General features: G+C 51.4%; 2 protein-coding genes across 5 annotated transcripts in view; one reads left to right on the plus strand and one right to left on the minus strand.

Moving 5' to 3' along the window:
* PIGU (phosphatidylinositol glycan anchor biosynthesis class U) overlaps window positions 1-12,853 on the plus strand; it is a 79,740-nt gene extending 66,887 nt beyond the window's left edge. For 2 of the 3 annotated variants that reach the window (XM_088789191.1, XM_088789190.1), the window contains one exon: window positions 12,426-12,687. In XM_088789191.1, the coding sequence (XP_088645317.1) occupies window positions 12,426-12,539 (114 nt within the window). In that variant the 3' untranslated portion in view covers window positions 12,540-12,687. Of the gene's footprint in view, window positions 1-12,425 lie in introns of all 3 variants that reach the window. The other variant, XM_019733685.3, reaches the window with a different exon arrangement.
* A 177-nt stretch (window positions 12,854-13,030) lies between these two features.
* MAP1LC3A (microtubule associated protein 1 light chain 3 alpha) lies at window positions 13,031-14,903 on the minus strand. Of its 2 annotated transcripts, XM_074318351.1 has the most exons (5): window positions 14,415-14,619; window positions 14,091-14,146; window positions 13,899-14,005; window positions 13,461-13,630; window positions 13,031-13,191 (listed from the first exon to the last, which is right to left on the minus strand). In XM_074318351.1, exons 1-4 carry the CDS (start codon window positions 14,452-14,454, stop codon window positions 13,468-13,470), a joined length of 366 nt encoding a protein of 121 aa, XP_074174452.1. In that variant the 5' UTR covers window positions 14,455-14,619; the 3' UTR covers window positions 13,031-13,191; window positions 13,461-13,467. The 2 variants fall into 2 exon arrangements, with proteins under 2 accessions (XP_074174452.1, XP_019589255.1); XM_019733696.3 differs by having other exon boundaries at window positions 13,031-13,630; window positions 14,415-14,903.
* Between the last annotated feature and the right edge of the window lie 1,230 nt (window positions 14,904-16,133).

Here is a 16,133-nt window from a genome sequence, read left to right on the forward strand (position 1 = left end):
TGGTGCTGTAGAGCAGTGGTTCTCAGCAACAGCATGGGGGGAGCTTGTTAGAAATGCCGATTCCTTGCTAATATGTTTTAAATCCTGTGGTTATGCTGTGACTGTCACCATTACATGGCTTTGATTGTTGAGAAAGGCAGATTTCCTGATCCCACTTCCACAGATATTGACTCAGTAGATGTGGAAAACAGGGTCAGGAATTTGTATTTTTAACAAGCTTTCCCAGAAATGGTGTTGCAGGTGGTCTAGCAAACTTCTTTGAAGGTCCCTTGTCCACTGTGCTGCATTCTCTCGGGTTGGCTCTGCCCTCGTTGTCAAGGTCCTGTAAGAATCAGTTGTACCATGGACCATTTCACTTGTCATTGGCACAGCCAGGCGTTTCCTGTGCATGGGCTGGATGCAAAGCAGGGCGCGCTGGAGAGACTAATGATGGCACTGAATAATCCCCAGGGAGACTCTTGTCTCCAAGGTTAGCTGCTGGGAAAGAAGGGAGTTAGGGCTTTTGCAGTGAGTGATGGATGTGGTATTTCCTGCATAGACATTTCTGGACAATTAATGTCCAGCCCAGCTATTTATCTTGATTTGTGAACAGCAGGAAGAGAGATGGAGGGCCCTGGAGCCTGGGTGGGACCAGGCCAGAGAGTCTATTCTACCTGTCCCACAGCGGTTATTGATGGAATGCTCAGCAACTCCTATCTATGTCCCGTGCAAACTGAAATCTACAGGATTCAGCTCAGTATCTCGAAGGAATTCGAAAGGTTGTTCAGGCTCTTCTGTCTTGCTGAATCCCCTTGTCCTTGTAAAGTGTTGACGGACGTGTGGAGGCACTGGGCCTGCCCTGGGACTCGGGGGAGTTTGGCGAGCACCCCTGAAACAGCCCACAGCCTGTTGTCAGATCATGAGTGTCAAGTGTGGGTCAGGAGTACAGTTGCAGTGATTATGAAGCATCCATGGAACTTGCCAGATAACAGCTTTTTTATGTGGTACTTTTGGCTGCCTTTATGCAGCAAGTCTCTGTAAACGGCATGGGAGATGTTTGCAAGTGGTCAGGTGTCATCGGAGGCAGGAGAAACTGTGGTTGCGAAAGGAGGATGGCGTCGGGGGTACGAACCACAGGCCAGGTAGATGCAGTGTGTTAACAACTGAGCTATAGAGAAACACCTGGCTGAACTCTTCGCATAGTCTTTCATTTTTAATCATACGAGTAATACAGGAATTCATTCTTGCTGGGGAAAAAGAAGTCAAAATAGAAGCATGTGGAATGAACAGTAAAGACCCTCCTGGGTCCTGTCCCTTCCCACCCCAGTGCAGACGTGATCACTGGGGTCAGTTTGGTGTGTCTTCAGGCTTGCTCTGTGCCTTTACAGACAGCTCCACGTTCTTGTGCACAGAAAGAGCTTTTGTGTTGATCTAAAGAAATGAAATCCTACACTGCTGTTTTTCACGTGATGATCTCATCTTTGATGGCTCTGACATGCCGTGCTTAGGATGTACCATCCGTGACGGGTCTGACTAGGTAGCCCCTGCTGACGGACACTGAGGTTGCTTCTGGTTGTTTCACTCTTTATTTTAAAGGGAGGAGCCTTGCATATCCTTCCACATACTCTTGTGTACACGTGCCAGCATTTTCCTGGGGTCGAATCCAGGTGCTGGGACTTGCTGGGTCAGAGGGCATGTGCATTGTACGTGTGGGCAGACATTAATATATTTTTTTAAATTAAAGTTTATTGGCATGACAATTGTTAGTAAAGTTACATAGATTTCAGGTATACAATTCTGTAATACATTATCTATATCTCACATTGTGTGTTCACCACCCAGAGTCAGTTCTCTTTCCATCACCATATATTAGGCCCTGTTTACCCTCTTCTAGAACCCCCCTCCTCCCTTACCCTCTGGTAACCTCTAAACTGTTGTCTATGTCTGTGAGTTTTTGTTCCTTCATTTGTGTGTCTTGATCTTTTGTTGTTTTCAGTTTTACATACCACATATCAGTGAAATCATATGGTTCTCTACTTTTTCTGTCTGATTTATTCACTTAGCATTATAATCTCAAGATCCAGCCATGTTGTCACAAATGGTACTATTTCATCTTTTCTTACTGCCGAATAGCATTTGTGTATATATACCTCATTGTGTATATATACCACAACTTCTTTATCCATTCATCTATCAAAGGACATTTTGGTTGTTTCCACGTCTTGCCCACCATAAATAAAGCTGCAATGAACATTGGAACACACGTGTCTTTATGTATAAATGTTTTCAGATTTTGTTGGGTAGATACCCAGGAGACGGATTGCTGGGTCATATGGTAATTCTATTCTTAATTTTTTGAGGAACCTCCACACTATCTTCCATAATGGCTGCACCAGTCTGCATTCCCACCAACAGTGTATGAGGGTTCCTTTTTCTCCACAGCCTCTCCAACACTTGTTACTATTTGTCTTGTTGATGATAGCCATTCTGACTGTGGTGAGGTGATATCTCATTGTGGTTTTGATTTGCATTTCTCTGATGATTAGTGATGTTGAGCATTTTTTCATATGTCTGTTGGCCATTTGTATGTCCTCTTTGGAGAAATGTCTCTTCAGGTCCTCTGCCCATTTTTCAATTGGGTTTTGTTTTTTTGTTGTTGAGTGGTATGAGTTCCTTGTATATTTTGGATATTTGCCCCTTATTGGAGGCACTGTTTGCAAAAATCTTCCATTCAGTAGGTTGCCTCTTTATTTTGTCAATGGTTTCTTTTGCTGTGCAGAAGCTTTTAAGTTTGATATAGTCCCATTCATTTATTTTAGCTTTTACTTCCCTTGCCTTTGGAGTCAAATTCGTAAAATGCTCTTTGATCCCAAGGTCCATAAGTTTAGTACCTATGTTTTCTTCTATGCAGTTTATTATTTCAGGTCTTGTGCTTAGGTCTTTGATCCATTTTGAATTAATTTTGGTACATGGTGACAGATAGCAGTCCAGTTTCATTCTTTTGCATGTGGCTTTCCAGTTCTCCCAGCACGATTTATTGAAGAGGCTGTCTTTGCTCCATTGTATGTTTTTGGCTTCTTTGTCAAAGATTATCTGTCCATATTTATGTGGGTTTATTTCTGGGTTCTCAATTCTATTCCATTGGTGTGTGTGTCTGTTTTTCTGCCAGTACCATGCTGTTTTGATTATTGTAGCCCTGCAGTACAAGCTAAAGTCAGGGAGTGTGATACCTCCAGCATTGTTCTTTTTTCTTAGGATTGCTTTGGCTATTCGGGGTCTTTTGTGGTTCCACGTGGGCAGATATTGCCAAGTTGCCCTTCAGACAGGTCAGACCAACCTCCAGGCTTCCCAGCAGTGGTCCAAGTGCCTGTAAGCTGGCAGTTTGCTCAGACATCGGGCACAGCTGTGTCATCGGCCCCCTTGGGTCTGGGCTCTGGTGGCTCTGAGCCAGAGACAGCTCTGTAGGGTCAGATGCTTTCTGGGACTGCTGGCTTTTGGCCTTGTGGCCGCTGCCAGGTCACACAGGGGCGTGTCCGACAGGGCCTTTACTCACCAAGGCGGGCACTCGAGTCACGTTGCTGTCTTGGAGCTTTGGCTGGGGTAGAAGAGCACCCCTCATCATGAGCCAGACGGTTATACTACCTCCGCCCTCACACCTGTCGGGAGCCGCAGAGGCAAATAGGAGACATTTAGAATTTTACTACAAGTTCAATGTCACCTCCTCAAAGAGGCCTTTCGTGGTGTTCCCCTGCCCCCCAGTCTCTTTCTTAGCCCCCTGTTTGTTTCCTTCATAGCACTTACCAATCTAACTTTATATTATTTACTTTCTTCTCTCTCTGCTCCCCCCACTCGCCTGTGAGCTTCATAAAGGCAGAGCTCTACTGGTCTTATCCACTGCAGGGACCCAATTACCAGATCAGTGCTTGGCACAGAGAAGTTGTTTAGCAAATATTTGTTGAATGAATGAATGAATGAACCAAACAAAGACAGCCAGGGAAAACACCGTATGATTAATGACCAAATGTGCAGAGAGTAACTGCTGGAGGAATCTCGAGGGAACAAGATCCCCTTTCCTGTTGCGAGTGGTCGGTGAGGAGTAGGACCTGGACCTTTCAGACTCGGAGAGTGAGAGGCGAAGGGGAGATGGTCTCGGAGGTGGGCAGGATGGGAGCCACGTCACCCCCACTGGCTGAGGTCAGTACGTGGCTGCTCTGTCCCCAGCGCTTCTCCAGCTTCTGCCAGAACCTGGTCTCTGGCCAGCGAAATCCCTGCTTGTCCTCCCCAGCCCACGCCAGCCTCTGCTTCCATCAGCACTGCCATTGAGATGCGTGGCATTCGGGGACATGTCCTCATTCCCACAGCTAGCTCTGCACTTGTAGCTGGATGGCGCCTGGAGGCAGCTTCTCCCCTCCCTGGACAAGACAGACCAGAGCTGTCCTAGGAATCAGATGAGCAGGGATTTGGGGCAGGTGTGCAGAGCCAGGCCCATCGTCACAGAATCAGGAGCTGAATGTGGAGACCATTTGGCCTGTAAATTTTAAGTCCTGCTCTGTTTGAGTTGGTCAGTGCCACATGCTATAATAGAACAAATTATTGGTAGATTATTTGTTATACCAGCAGGTAAGCCAGGAGTGCCTTAGGCCCCATCCTTTAAGTATTTTTTAGTTTGTGACAGATCATTTGCTAATTATAATTGTGCCTCAGAGTCAGTAACCAGGAAATGACAACAGTAAACCATCCATAGGAGTGAGTGTGTGTATGTGTGTGTGTGTGTGTGTGTGTGTGTGTGTGTGTGTGTGTGTACTGAGAGATTGGTCGATTGCAGTGCCCCTCCACTTCCTTACTGTGTGACTTTCAGCAAGTGATTGAATTTCTCTGGGTGGCAGTTTTCTTCCACCTCCCAGGGTGTTGAGAGGATTGGACATGTGATGCATGGGTCCTGCTGCCATTATTCATATGTTGATGTGGGAAATAGCGTGAACAACATGCTGTTCAAATATCCAGAGCAAATTCCTAGGGAGCCTGTCTCCCCTCCTCTTTGTTTTTGACCCTGTTCTGCTGCAGGTCAGTGACCGCAAAAGTGTAATGGTCATCAAGGATGACATATAAACAAAAAGGAATGCATTTAAATTTAGCTTTTTAAAAAAGAGGGACGTAAGATGTCCCACGCACCCTAATTCAACTTAAAAACAGAGAACATAAGGAAGTCTTTCCCCAAATGATAATTAATAGTGACTCATGTTTAAAGAGCTTGCTGGGGGCCAGGCCCATGTGGTCCCTTTAATCTGCTGGATCATGTGCTGTGTGGCCTTCTGGACCGTCCCCTGTGCGTCCACAGCTGCTCGTGTCCTCGTGGAGAAAGTTTTCTGTGTGTGTGTTTAATTGTGGGCATCCTGATGGAAGTATGACTTTTCTTGCCTTTTAATAAAATATCTTGGTGATCTCTCCTTGTTCGCATGGACTTGCCACACTTGATGTAAGGATTTCCCTACTGACAGCCCTTTAAGTTGTTCTCCTTTATTTTGTTATGATAGGGAATTCACTTAATTCTTGTAACAGCCCTTTGAGGGGGGCAGTTATTAGCCCCTCCTGATAGAAATGAAGAGGCTGAGGCTCGGAAGTCACAGAGCTCAGGAGGGGTGTATTTATTCATGCTCTTGGGTATCACGTCCTCTCAGTAAATTGTGGGTTCCATTAGGGCAGCCCCAGGTCTGTCACAGCTGCATCCCAGAAGAATGTTCTGTGACTGTTTATTGATGAATAAATGGAATGAGCTGGAATCAGAAACCACATTTTATGACCAGTGACACATTCTTACCCTAACCTCCCAGTTCCATCTCTGTTTCGGTACAAGCCGGGCCTGCTGCATTCCTTGGGGGTCAGACCGGAGCCCCCTGCCCCTCTTAACCCCATGGCAGGACCCGAGAGCCCCACTCCTGCTCTGTGCCCTACCTTATCCCCCCACCTCCTGCCCTTCCCATCAAGGTCTGGAACACTCTCTGAGCTGCTGCCTCTTGCCCTGACCCCCGTCCTTGTGCTGCAGACCCTGAAGGCCCGGGCTGGCCCTGCTTTGGCCATTCTGCTTTCTGTCTCCAGGGAGGCCGGAAGCCTGGCGTCTGGGCGCCAGCCCTGTGGCACATCGGGGCTGCGCAGGACTCGCTCATTCACTCCAGGATAAATGAATCCGCAGTCCTATCTCCGGGAATCGCCTCTTAGTTGGCCTGGTGTGTCATGCTGGGAATTGGGACCAGTGAGGCAATGTTGCGGGACATGTGGGGGCAGGTCAGCAGTGGTTGTGGGGTGTGTAGCCCCCACTTGTGCACAGATGGGGGTACATTTCAGGCTTATCCCCAAGGGTTGTATGTGGTCCTGGCTGCGACATCCTGGTCTGTGTGGGAAGATGTGTTCCTCCAGACATGAGGTGCCTGTGGCCCAGGCTGGAGCTCTTGTCTAGCTGGGTGTGCATGTGTGCTTTGCTTTGCTCATTCAGGGGCATTTGTCATGGTCTTAGTTCGTTCTGTCATCCCTCCATCCTCGGACCTTTAGCTTAGTGCTTAGCGTCCCAGGCTTGTCTCTCTCACAGGCCTCCCCCCACCCCCCACAACCAGAGTGACAGGAAAAGCCCAGGCTAAATACAGGGGCACCGCCAGCCGGAAGGGCTAGGTTTGGGAGGCCCGAACTCCACAGCGACACCCAGCCCCGTCCGTCCCGGCTCCCTGGTCTTAGACAAAGCACAGGACTCCTGGGGCCTAATTTATTTGCAAATATTAATTAGGTGCCTGCTATGTACCAGGCACTCTACTAGGGGTGAATGAGACACAGCCCTGCTTCCAAGGACCCCACGGTGTGTGGAAGAGAAAGAAAAGGCAATAGGCAGGGCCTGGGCAGTGCTAAAAACGAGGGAAAAGCCTGGGGAGCTCAGAGCTAGGTGGTTAAAAAAGCTTCTAGGGTGGGGGAAGCAGCCTCTAAGTGTAGTCCTGAGGGTCTAACCGGGCTGTAGGTGCTGAGGGGGCTGGGGAGAAAGAGAAAGAGAGCGAGCGAGCCTCGCCCGTGTGGAAGGCAGTTCTGTAGGGCTGGCTCGTGCCACCTGACAGGGAATGAGGCCGTTTCAGGACAGCGGTGGTCAGAGCCACGTGGGGCTCCTTATGCTGAGGACCAGGCCGAGCTTTCAGTGAGCAGATTCAGGTTCCGCAAGCCTCACTCTGCCAGGAAGGGAGGTGAGGGTGTGCGCTGGCCTCTGAGCACAGGCAGGAGGCTGTTTAAGCCTGGGGAGAGGGGGTGGAAGCCTCAGTTTCCTCAGCCTCGGAGGTTAGCTGTGAGGCCTCTATGATAGAGTTGGGTGGGGAAAGCTTTTGTCTATTGAAAAGTCCCATGTAGATAATGGTGCCATCACAGCTGACTTTGACCTTCCTCTGTGATCTTCCAGACCCCGAGATTGAAGTCCAGTGATTTCCCTATTGTTTTGCTTCTTTAGAGCGAGAGGGTGGAGATCTGTTTCTCCTCCATCTCCTCCCACGCGTGTCCATTCAGGTCTGTGAGTTGTCGGGTCATGCCAAGCCCTGCCCAGCCCCGTCAGTCAGCTGTCAGCTTCTCTTGCTCCCAGTGTCCTCGCTCCCCAGGCGAGTGTGGGCAGAGGGTGCCGCCCCTTAGTGCCAGTGGTGGCAACCACATGAGTTCCCCCAAGTGCAGGCTGGCTGTCGTGTGTCAGCCTCTCCAGCAGGAGCAAGAGACCCGGGGAACCGGGACATGCCTGGGGGGACAGCACCTGCTTCTCCTCCCGCGGAAGCTGCCTCGCAGGGGCCCGTGTTGGCTGAGGCTGCGCTCCTAAGCCCCGCAGCTTCTAGACGCACTGAACAGCCTCTGCTGGCTCGGAAGTCTCAGACACTTGTTTTTCCTTTTCCAAAAAAACTCTCTCCTTGGCTAAGTGACAGCTGTGAATGGGGAGCACAGCCTCCACAGGGGTGTTAGTGTTTACAAAGTGTCAGCATGGGCCTGTAGCAGGGGTCAGCCCAGGTGGGTGCAGCCCCTTTGCCCCCAGGACCCCAAATTGAGGAGTTTGCAGGATGATGGGAAGAACCCGGGTTTGGGCCTCCGATGGTCAGATCAGCACTGCAGCCTGAGTGCTCCGCTTACTCCCGTGTGAGCCCAGGCCGGACCCTTAACCTCTGAGCTGGCCCATCTCTGAGTGGGGCGCATACGCCCTACCGCAGTGTGGTGTGAAGGTTCAGTGATACGCTTCTCGTTAAAGGGCCTGGCCCATGGCAGATACTCAGAATGTGCTGGTTTCCTGTCTCTCCTCTTTCCCACCCTGTAACAGGGCATGTTCCACTTCTGATCTCCCCCTCTCTGTCCCTGACCGCCCTTTTTTCAACTGCCCCATTAAATCTTCAGCATGGCCCAATGAGGAGTCCTGGGGCCCTCACGGCTGCCAATGAGAGAGGAATGTGGTCTGACTGAGCCCTCTCTGGGGCAGTGCCAAGGGGGTGCGGACCAGGAAGCTACTCCCAGAGCGCCAGCCCTGCTCCAGGCCTGGGCCCACGAGCTGAAACAAGTGCCATCCCATTTGGTGGGGAGGGCAATGGGAAATGCCTTCACTTCAGGGGTCACATAAGTGAGCGTGAGGCTGGGGATGGAGATGGTGCCTCTCAAGGGATGAGTAGGAGCCCTTTGGCTTCTGAGCAGGGTGTGTGTGTGTGTGTGTGTGTGTGTGTGTGTGTATGTGTGTGTGTGAAGATCCCCAGGGTCCAGGAGGCAGTGGGTGGGAGGGAGAAAAGGGGGCTGAGTCAGGAGTCTGAGGAAGGGAGCTGGCAGGCCTCGGTGGTTGGTGGCAGGAGAGGCCGGGGGCTCAGCCACAGTCAGTGAGGACAGCTTTAAAGAACGGCTGCTCTTCAGGTCTCTGAAAGCACCAAGACACAGAACCAGGACTAGGGGAGCCACCATTGCGGTAAGAAACTAGAGTTTATCGCTGACCTCACAGGTGAGGAAATGCAGCTTAGGGAGCGGAGTGATTTACACCACGTCACAGCCCCTAACTCACCCATGGTATTTCCACTGCCCCTTGCCCAACTTCACCTGCCCAGACTAGACAAAGGGCCTCTGGGTCTACAGCTGCTGGGTTGGCTGACTCCCAGTGCCTCTGGGAAATCCCTTCTCCTTAGCCCAAGTGGAAAGCTTCAAGGTCAGAAGAGGTTGTCTCAGCCAGCCTGTGACCAGCCAGGGGCTTCCCTCTGAAAGAGTCAAGCCTCCCTGCCAGCCTGGGGTTCTGTCCCTGGGAGCAGGACACCCACTCAGGACTTGTGACCTTCTGTTCCAGACAGACCAAGCCAGCACACAGGGCTCTTTCCGTCCATGCCACCCTCCCCTGACACTTCATTATGAAAATTTTCACACACACCACAAAGCTGAAAGACATCAAACACCCATATACCGACCACCTGGACTCTACTACCACCATTAACATTTTGCTTTCCTTAGATGACCACAAATTATCCATCCCTTGAGCTCTTATTTTTTTTAAATATACTTCAAAGTGAAATGTATGCATCAGTATATTTTCTGCTAAATATTTCACATGTATGTCATTAACCAGAGTTCGGTACCTATTTACATTTTTCTTATGTGAAATTTACATACAGTGTAAAACACAAATCTTAATATACATTTCCTGAAGCCTTCTTTCATTCAGCAAAATAGTTTTGTGGCTCATCCGTGTTGTTGCATATAACAATAGTGCATTGCTTTTTAAAATAAACTTAAATTTTGGAATAATTTAGATAGCACGGGGTTCTCATGTGCCCCACACCCAGTTTCCTGCATTGTTTACATCTTGTATTTCTATAATACATTTGTCCAAACCAAGAAACTGGCCCTGGTCCATTATTATTAAGTGGACTCCAGATTTGGTGTGGGTTTCACCAGTTTTCCCCATCATGTCCTCTTTCTCTTCCAGGATCCAAGCAAAGGTACCACGTTAACATTTAGTTGTCATGTCTCCCCCATGTCCTCGGCTCGCTTTCTCCGTCTTTCCTAACTTCTCGTGGCCTGGATGCGCTGAGGAGCGCTGGCGGGTAGCCTGTCGCGTGTCCCCACTTTGGGTTTGTCTGATGGTTCTCTCGTCATGAGACCAGGTTTTGGGTTTTGGAACATTCCTGCTGTACGTGCTAGCCACACGATTGCATGCTGTTACCCTTGCTCGTTTGGTTAAGATGGTGTTTGCCAGGCTTCTCCACTGTGAAGTTGCTATTTTCTCTTTCCCTCCACTGTTCTTTGGATTGGTTGATTGTTGTGAATTGGATTTGTATTTTTATCAGTGTAATACATGTACCTAATTTACAAAGTTAAGGCTTCTAAGGAAAAAGAAGAACTCCCTAAGGTCTTACAGTGACTGGTTCTGGTACTTCTAAATAACATGCTTACGCTACTATTTGTATTTCTTCGGTGTTTTTTCCCTCTTATATAATTGATTGAAACATATGAAATTGCCAATATTCAACCATTTCTGATCTGCAGAAATGGCAATTTCATATGGTTCAAACTAATACCTAGTATTTTGACTTCCTACTACTTGTCCAGCTGATTGTGTGACATTGGAATTGGCTCATTTTGTTTTGTGAATTTCTGACTTTGCACATGCCCCTTATCTGACCTGGCTCAGGGATCAGCCCTCCACCAGCTCAGCCACAACTCCAGGCTCCCCTTCCCTGGGCCCTGGGCCTGGGTAAGAAAGGGGCTGCAGGGTGTGAGGTCAGCCTTTGTTGTGACAACTGCCCCTGAAGCGCAGCTGTGGGGCACAGCCTCGGGCTCCCTGGGCTGTCTGCTCTCCTGATACCCACAGCGGCTGAGTTCTGGGCCCCTGGGGCATGGCCTAGCAGGCTCATGGGCACTGCTCCAGCTCTCCCGGGATAGCCTTAGACCAACTACTGACCCCTTGTGCCTTAATTTCCTCATCTGTAAGATGGGGTTGATCAAGCCTTCCAACAGGCTCCTGTGGGATCCTTGTCCTGAGGCCATCACTTGTGTTGGTTCTGAGTGCCTGCTCCAGGCCACTGTGTGCCCTCCTTCCTGTCCACAGTGTGACAGAGACTGCCTGGGATGGGGTCTCAGGGTCAGAGGCCACGATCTCGGGCTCAGCTCCAATACCCGAGCCAGGTGCTCCTCGCTCAGGGCTGCCATCTCCCCATGTGTCCCAAGAGGTGCTTGGTGTGCTAGTCTGAGAGTTGGTGGTGTCCGCAGTGGTGAGCCCCTTCCCCTGATCCTTCTGTGTGGCTGGGCCCTGCGCCTCCTGCTCCAGGCACTGGAGGTCTTGGGAGCCTGGGGCAGATGGGATTTAAGACTTTAGGTCTGGCATGTGGGGGCACTTGGCAGATCCCTGTTCCTCTCCGGGCCTCAGTGAGGGGGGTGGTGGGCTGCGCTTCTAAGGCCCTTTGGATTCTGTGGCCCATACGGGAAAGACAGACCGAGCTGGGCACATATACCGTGGTGGCAGAACCACTGAGGGACCCTGCCCAGTGCAGGGCAGGAAGGAGCACAGTCATCGGGCAGGCAGAGGTGAAGGTAAAACTGCACTTTGGATGAGTTTGTGCTGCCAAATAGAGGTTGATGAGGCCATGACCCAATCTGGGTGTGAGGCAGGGCTTCTCTGAGGAACATCCTTCCTGAGACCTGAAGGGCAAGCAGGTGTTAACTAGATAAAAGGGGAGAGAACATTCCAGGCAGAGGAAACAGCAAAGATCTTGCAGTGGGAGCAGAGTGAGGTGGAACAGGGGCGAGGGTAGCGCGTGTGCACAGACAGGGACGAGGTGCAAGGCCCTGGAGGCCAGGGAGTCTGACCTTCACCCTACGAGCCACAGGAAGCCGTTAGAGGACTTGAACATGACCAGGTTTGTTTGGAAAAGCAACCTCTGGCTGCTAGGGAAAATGGACTGGGGGAGGGAAGGTGTGCGACTCGGAGCCCAGAGAGGGGACTGCTGCTGAAATGGCAGGGACCGTGTCCTGGGTGGTAACTGTGAAGACGGGTAGAAATCGGTGCATTTGAGAGAGTTGAGGAGCTAGAAGTGACAGGTCTTAGTGGCTTTGTATATGGGAGGAAAAGTAGCAGGTGATTCTGTGGCCTGAGCACCTGGGTGGAAGATGGGAGGCATGGTTCCCAGTAGAAGCGGGATTGACAGGGGGCCTGGCTGGGGTGGAGGGGCCTGTGGGCCCCCAAGAGGTGAGGTGGAAGGGCCTCGGGTTGCAGAAGTACTGTCTGGAGTTCAGAGGCCAGGCCTTGGGAAGGAGGTATAGACCATAGTAGAGGGAGGAGGTGCCAGTGAGACCTGGCAGGACCAAGTGTAGGTCCTGAGGTGGGGGTCCCGGGGTAATGTCTCCCCAGTACCTGCCTAGCCGCTCAGACTCAGGGTTCAGGGGGAGGTACCGCTAAGCTTCTCACACTCACTCTCTCCCCCCAGATCCTGCTCATCTCCGACTACTTCTACGCCTTCCTGCGGCGAGAGTACTACCTCACACATGGTCTCTACTTGACCGCCAAGGACGGCACCGAGGCCATGCTTGTGCTCAAATAGGCCTGGCTGGGCACAGGGCTGCATGGACTTCAGGGGGTGGGAAGGCCAGAAGCTGGGCCAAGCCCTCTAGCCAGAGTTGCCAGCAGACAAGTCCTCAGAAGAGGTTCAAGTCCAGGGTCACGAATCTTGGCACCAAAGAGGAGCCAAAGCTGGCAGCAAGTTCTGTGGCACCTTGGCTGCCAGGAGCACCTCCACTTGGACCCCCCGTTTGTCTCTCTGCACACCAAGGAGCCCCCTCCCAGGCAGGAAAAGGGAAGAAGGGTGAGCAGGGTTTGTTAGGTTGTGGGTACTTAATAAATGTTTTTTGTTATGAAGATGTGGGCTTGGCCCCTAATACTGCATTGGTACACTTCACAAGGATGTGGGTTTCCAGAATGAACCCTAAATCCACAGGATCCAAGTATGTGCACTGGCGAGCCAAGAATAGCATGAGACAGCCCCACCAAGAGTCCTCCCCACCCCTCCCAAGCAGCTGGAGGCAAAGGGCCAGGCAGGCCTGAGCAATCTTTATTCTGCAGAAGGACAATGCCCACAGATCATACACCATGTCAAGGCCAGGTGAGCCAGGGGCCAGACCTTCAGGGGTGGGTGGGTCCAAGCTGGGGACAGCGCCTCAAGTGGGGGAGGGGCAGATGGACAGACAGGCAGGGGCCTAAAAAAAAAAAACACATAAAAACGAACCAGACAGAGCAGAGGTGCTGGGGGCTGCTCCCCACCCGCCCCCATCCAGTCAGCACCCAGAGGGACAACCCTAACATGACTGGCTCAGGATCTACCCAGGGCAGAGATGGAGTGGTTGGTGCCCCCAAGGGGTGGCATCCCTGCCCAGACCCAAGGGGCAGAGGCAGCTCAGTGCAGGAGCCAGGAGCTCCCTGGGCAGAGCCTGACAGGGCCCCCCACTCCCAGGCCAGCCCCCCCTACTGCTGGCTCAGAAGCCGAAGGTTTCCTGGGAGGCGTAGACCATGTAGAGGAAGCCATCGTCATCCTTCTCCTGCTCATAGATGTCCGCGATGGGCGTGGACACGCTCACCATGCTGTGCTGGTTCACCAGCAGGAAGAAGGCCTGCGTGGGGTTCAGCTGCAGGCGGCGCCTGAGGTGGACAGGAGGCCCTGGCTGCTGGGTGGGCGCAGCTCAGATTTCCCCCAAATGATGCCCAGCTTCTGATTCCCACCCATCCCAGCCCCATCTAGAGGCTCTCACCTGACGCTGACCCCAGCCCTGACCTTGACCTTTCCCAACCTCCCCAGAACAGGTACCCAACGCCCCATCCCATGCCCCACCCCAGCCCTTCTCAGGACCTGGCCCACTGCTTGACTCCAGCAGGACCCGAGTCCCCCTGACAGTTACTGCCCACGCACCGGATTATCTTGACCAACTCGCTCATATTGACATGGTCCGGGACCAGGAACTTGGTCTTGTCCAGGACAGGCAGCTGCTTCTCACCCTTGTAGCGCTCAATGATTACCTGGGAACCGTGTGGGGCGGGGGACGCGTGAGCCCGGGGCGGGGCCTGGGGCCGGGCGGGTAGCTTAGGGGGCGGAGGGACTCACCGGGATCTTGCTGGGGTGCTGGTCGCGGATCTGCTGCACCTCCTTACAGCGGTCGGCTGCGGAAGGAGGTCGGGCAGTGAAGCTGGGCCCCCTTTGCGGTTCACTCCGCCTGTCCCAGAGGTGTGGCCCCTCCGGCCCTACCTCCCCAAAGCCCCCACCCCTGGAGCGGTCGGGCAGGCCGGGGCCCAGGCCTGAACCTGCCTGCCAGCCTGGGGTCCAGCTGGAGCCTGACGTCACGGGGCTGACGTCACCTGCGGCAGCCCTGTCGGTCGCGCCCCCCACCCCCCCCACACACACAGTCGCTGATTGCCCGCCGGGCCTCACCGAAGCTCCGCCGCTGCTTGAAAGGCCGGTCCGAGGGCATCTCGCGGGCCCGGCGGGGCGCACAGGCCGAGGCTCCGGGGCGCACGGCGTGGGGATGTGGCTGCGGTTCAGGGGCTCCGGGGGCTCTGTACCTCGCGCTCAAGGGCTCCGGGGCTCACGCTGAGCCCGGCGGCGGAGACTCGGGGAGGTAACTCGCCCGGGTGACGTCAGGTCACAACATTCCTTAAAGGGGAGGTCGGCGCGCCGCTCCCATTGGGCCGACGCAAAACCCGCCCGCCCGGACCGTGATGTCAGGGCGCAAGGAGCCTGGATTCCCAGCGCGCACTAACTATGAAGGGCGGGGGCTCCCAGGGCGCGTCACAGTCCCATGATGTCATGGCCTGCGCGGGTCTCTCTCCCCCTGGCCCGGGCTGAGCAGAGACTGCAAAGCCTGGACTCGCAGGCCAGACTGCGGCTCAGCATCCTCTATTCCTGCTGTCACTGTCATGTGACAGCGCACACTCGAGTCTGTCAGTTCCAAGACAGTACGAGGTGCTGAGAATGACAGCAGTGATCCAAAAGTCCTCCTCGCCTTCATGGTTAGAGAAAGCTTATGGTTAGAGAAAGAAAAAGGTGGGGTGGGGAGATTAAAACATGAAAGAGCAAGGCCCTAAAAAGGAACATAGAGGTTTAAAAAAGGAATGTCTAGAATTGAAAAATAGAGCTATTGAAATTCACGTCGCAAAGGATGAGGCAAGAAAGCAGAGTAGACACAGCAGAAGAGAATCTCTCTGAATTGGAGGATAATCAGAAGCAATTAAATAGAGAAAAAAGGTGATGGGACGGAATATAAAAGAGGAAGTGACTGGAATGGTAAAGTGAGAAGAACACCCATGTCCAGTTAGAGTTCCGGAGAGGAAAGAATATAGGAGAGGCAGTTCCTGAAGAGCTTCCAAAATTAATTAAAGACCAGGAGCCTCACATAAAACCCAGGGTAGGATAAATAAAAATAAAAGCATCTAGGCACTTTTTAATGAATTTGCAGAACTCTAAAGACAAGAAATTAGATGGCAAAATGGTGAGCAACTAAATTGGTAAACATGTAAGTCATCTAAACAAGCACTTAATTGGAACATGACTAGTGATGATTAATTTGTGGAGTGCAAAACAGGGAGCACTGAACACAGGACCAGGTAAGACTGGAGAGGGTAACCAGAGTTCAGCGTTCTAAGCAACTTGATTTATACGAGAGGAGGAGGAAGTTAAAGATAATGATAATTGTCCAGCTTTGTGAAGTCAAGTATGTATTTCAGACATTCAAGAGAAATCACTAAAAGAATAGAAAGTATAACTGCCAATGCAGGAAAAAAGTTAGTAAAGGGTATTAAAATATGGAAGGCAGAAAAGAAAAAAAGGAGGCAAAGTAAAAAGAAAGGATTATAAATGGCGCATAACCAGAGGTAGAAAATGTTTTATATTCACCTATTAAAACAGATGATCAGATTGGCCAAGAAAAATAAAATGCAGCTCTAGGCTGTTTACAAGAGGACATTTAAAACCTTAGGACACCAAAAGTAAAAAGGTGGCAAAAGGTACACTTCAGAAAAACTAACCAAAAGATACAAGAAAATCAGACCAGATAGGCTGTAAGGAAAAAGACATGATTAGGGATAAAGAGGGTCACCACAAAATGGTTAAAAGAACAACTTTCTAGGAAAATACAACAATTCTGAACTTGTA

Source organism: Rhinolophus sinicus, chromosome 13 (assembly GCF_057876585.1).
Source record: "Rhinolophus sinicus isolate RSI-liver-muscle chromosome 13, RSI-T2T, whole genome shotgun sequence".
In the NCBI taxonomy this organism is placed as follows: domain Eukaryota; kingdom Metazoa; phylum Chordata; class Mammalia; order Chiroptera; family Rhinolophidae; genus Rhinolophus; species Rhinolophus sinicus.

What these genes read in the sequence shown, in the direction of transcription:
- MAP1LC3A (XM_019733696.3), bottom strand. Translation starts at nt 14,454, where the DNA reads ATGCCCTCGGACCGGCCTTTCAAGCAGCGGCGGAGCTTCG. An exon ending in CAAGCAGCGGCGGAGCTTCG is followed by an intron (nt 14,147 to 14,414) that starts GTGAGGCCCGGC and finishes CTCCTTCCGCAG; the next exon opens with CCGACCGCTGTAAGGAGGTG. An exon ending in AGCACCCCAGCAAGATCCCG is followed by an intron (nt 14,006 to 14,090) that starts GTGAGTCCCTCC and finishes CACGGTTCCCAG; the next exon opens with GTAATCATTGAGCGCTACAA.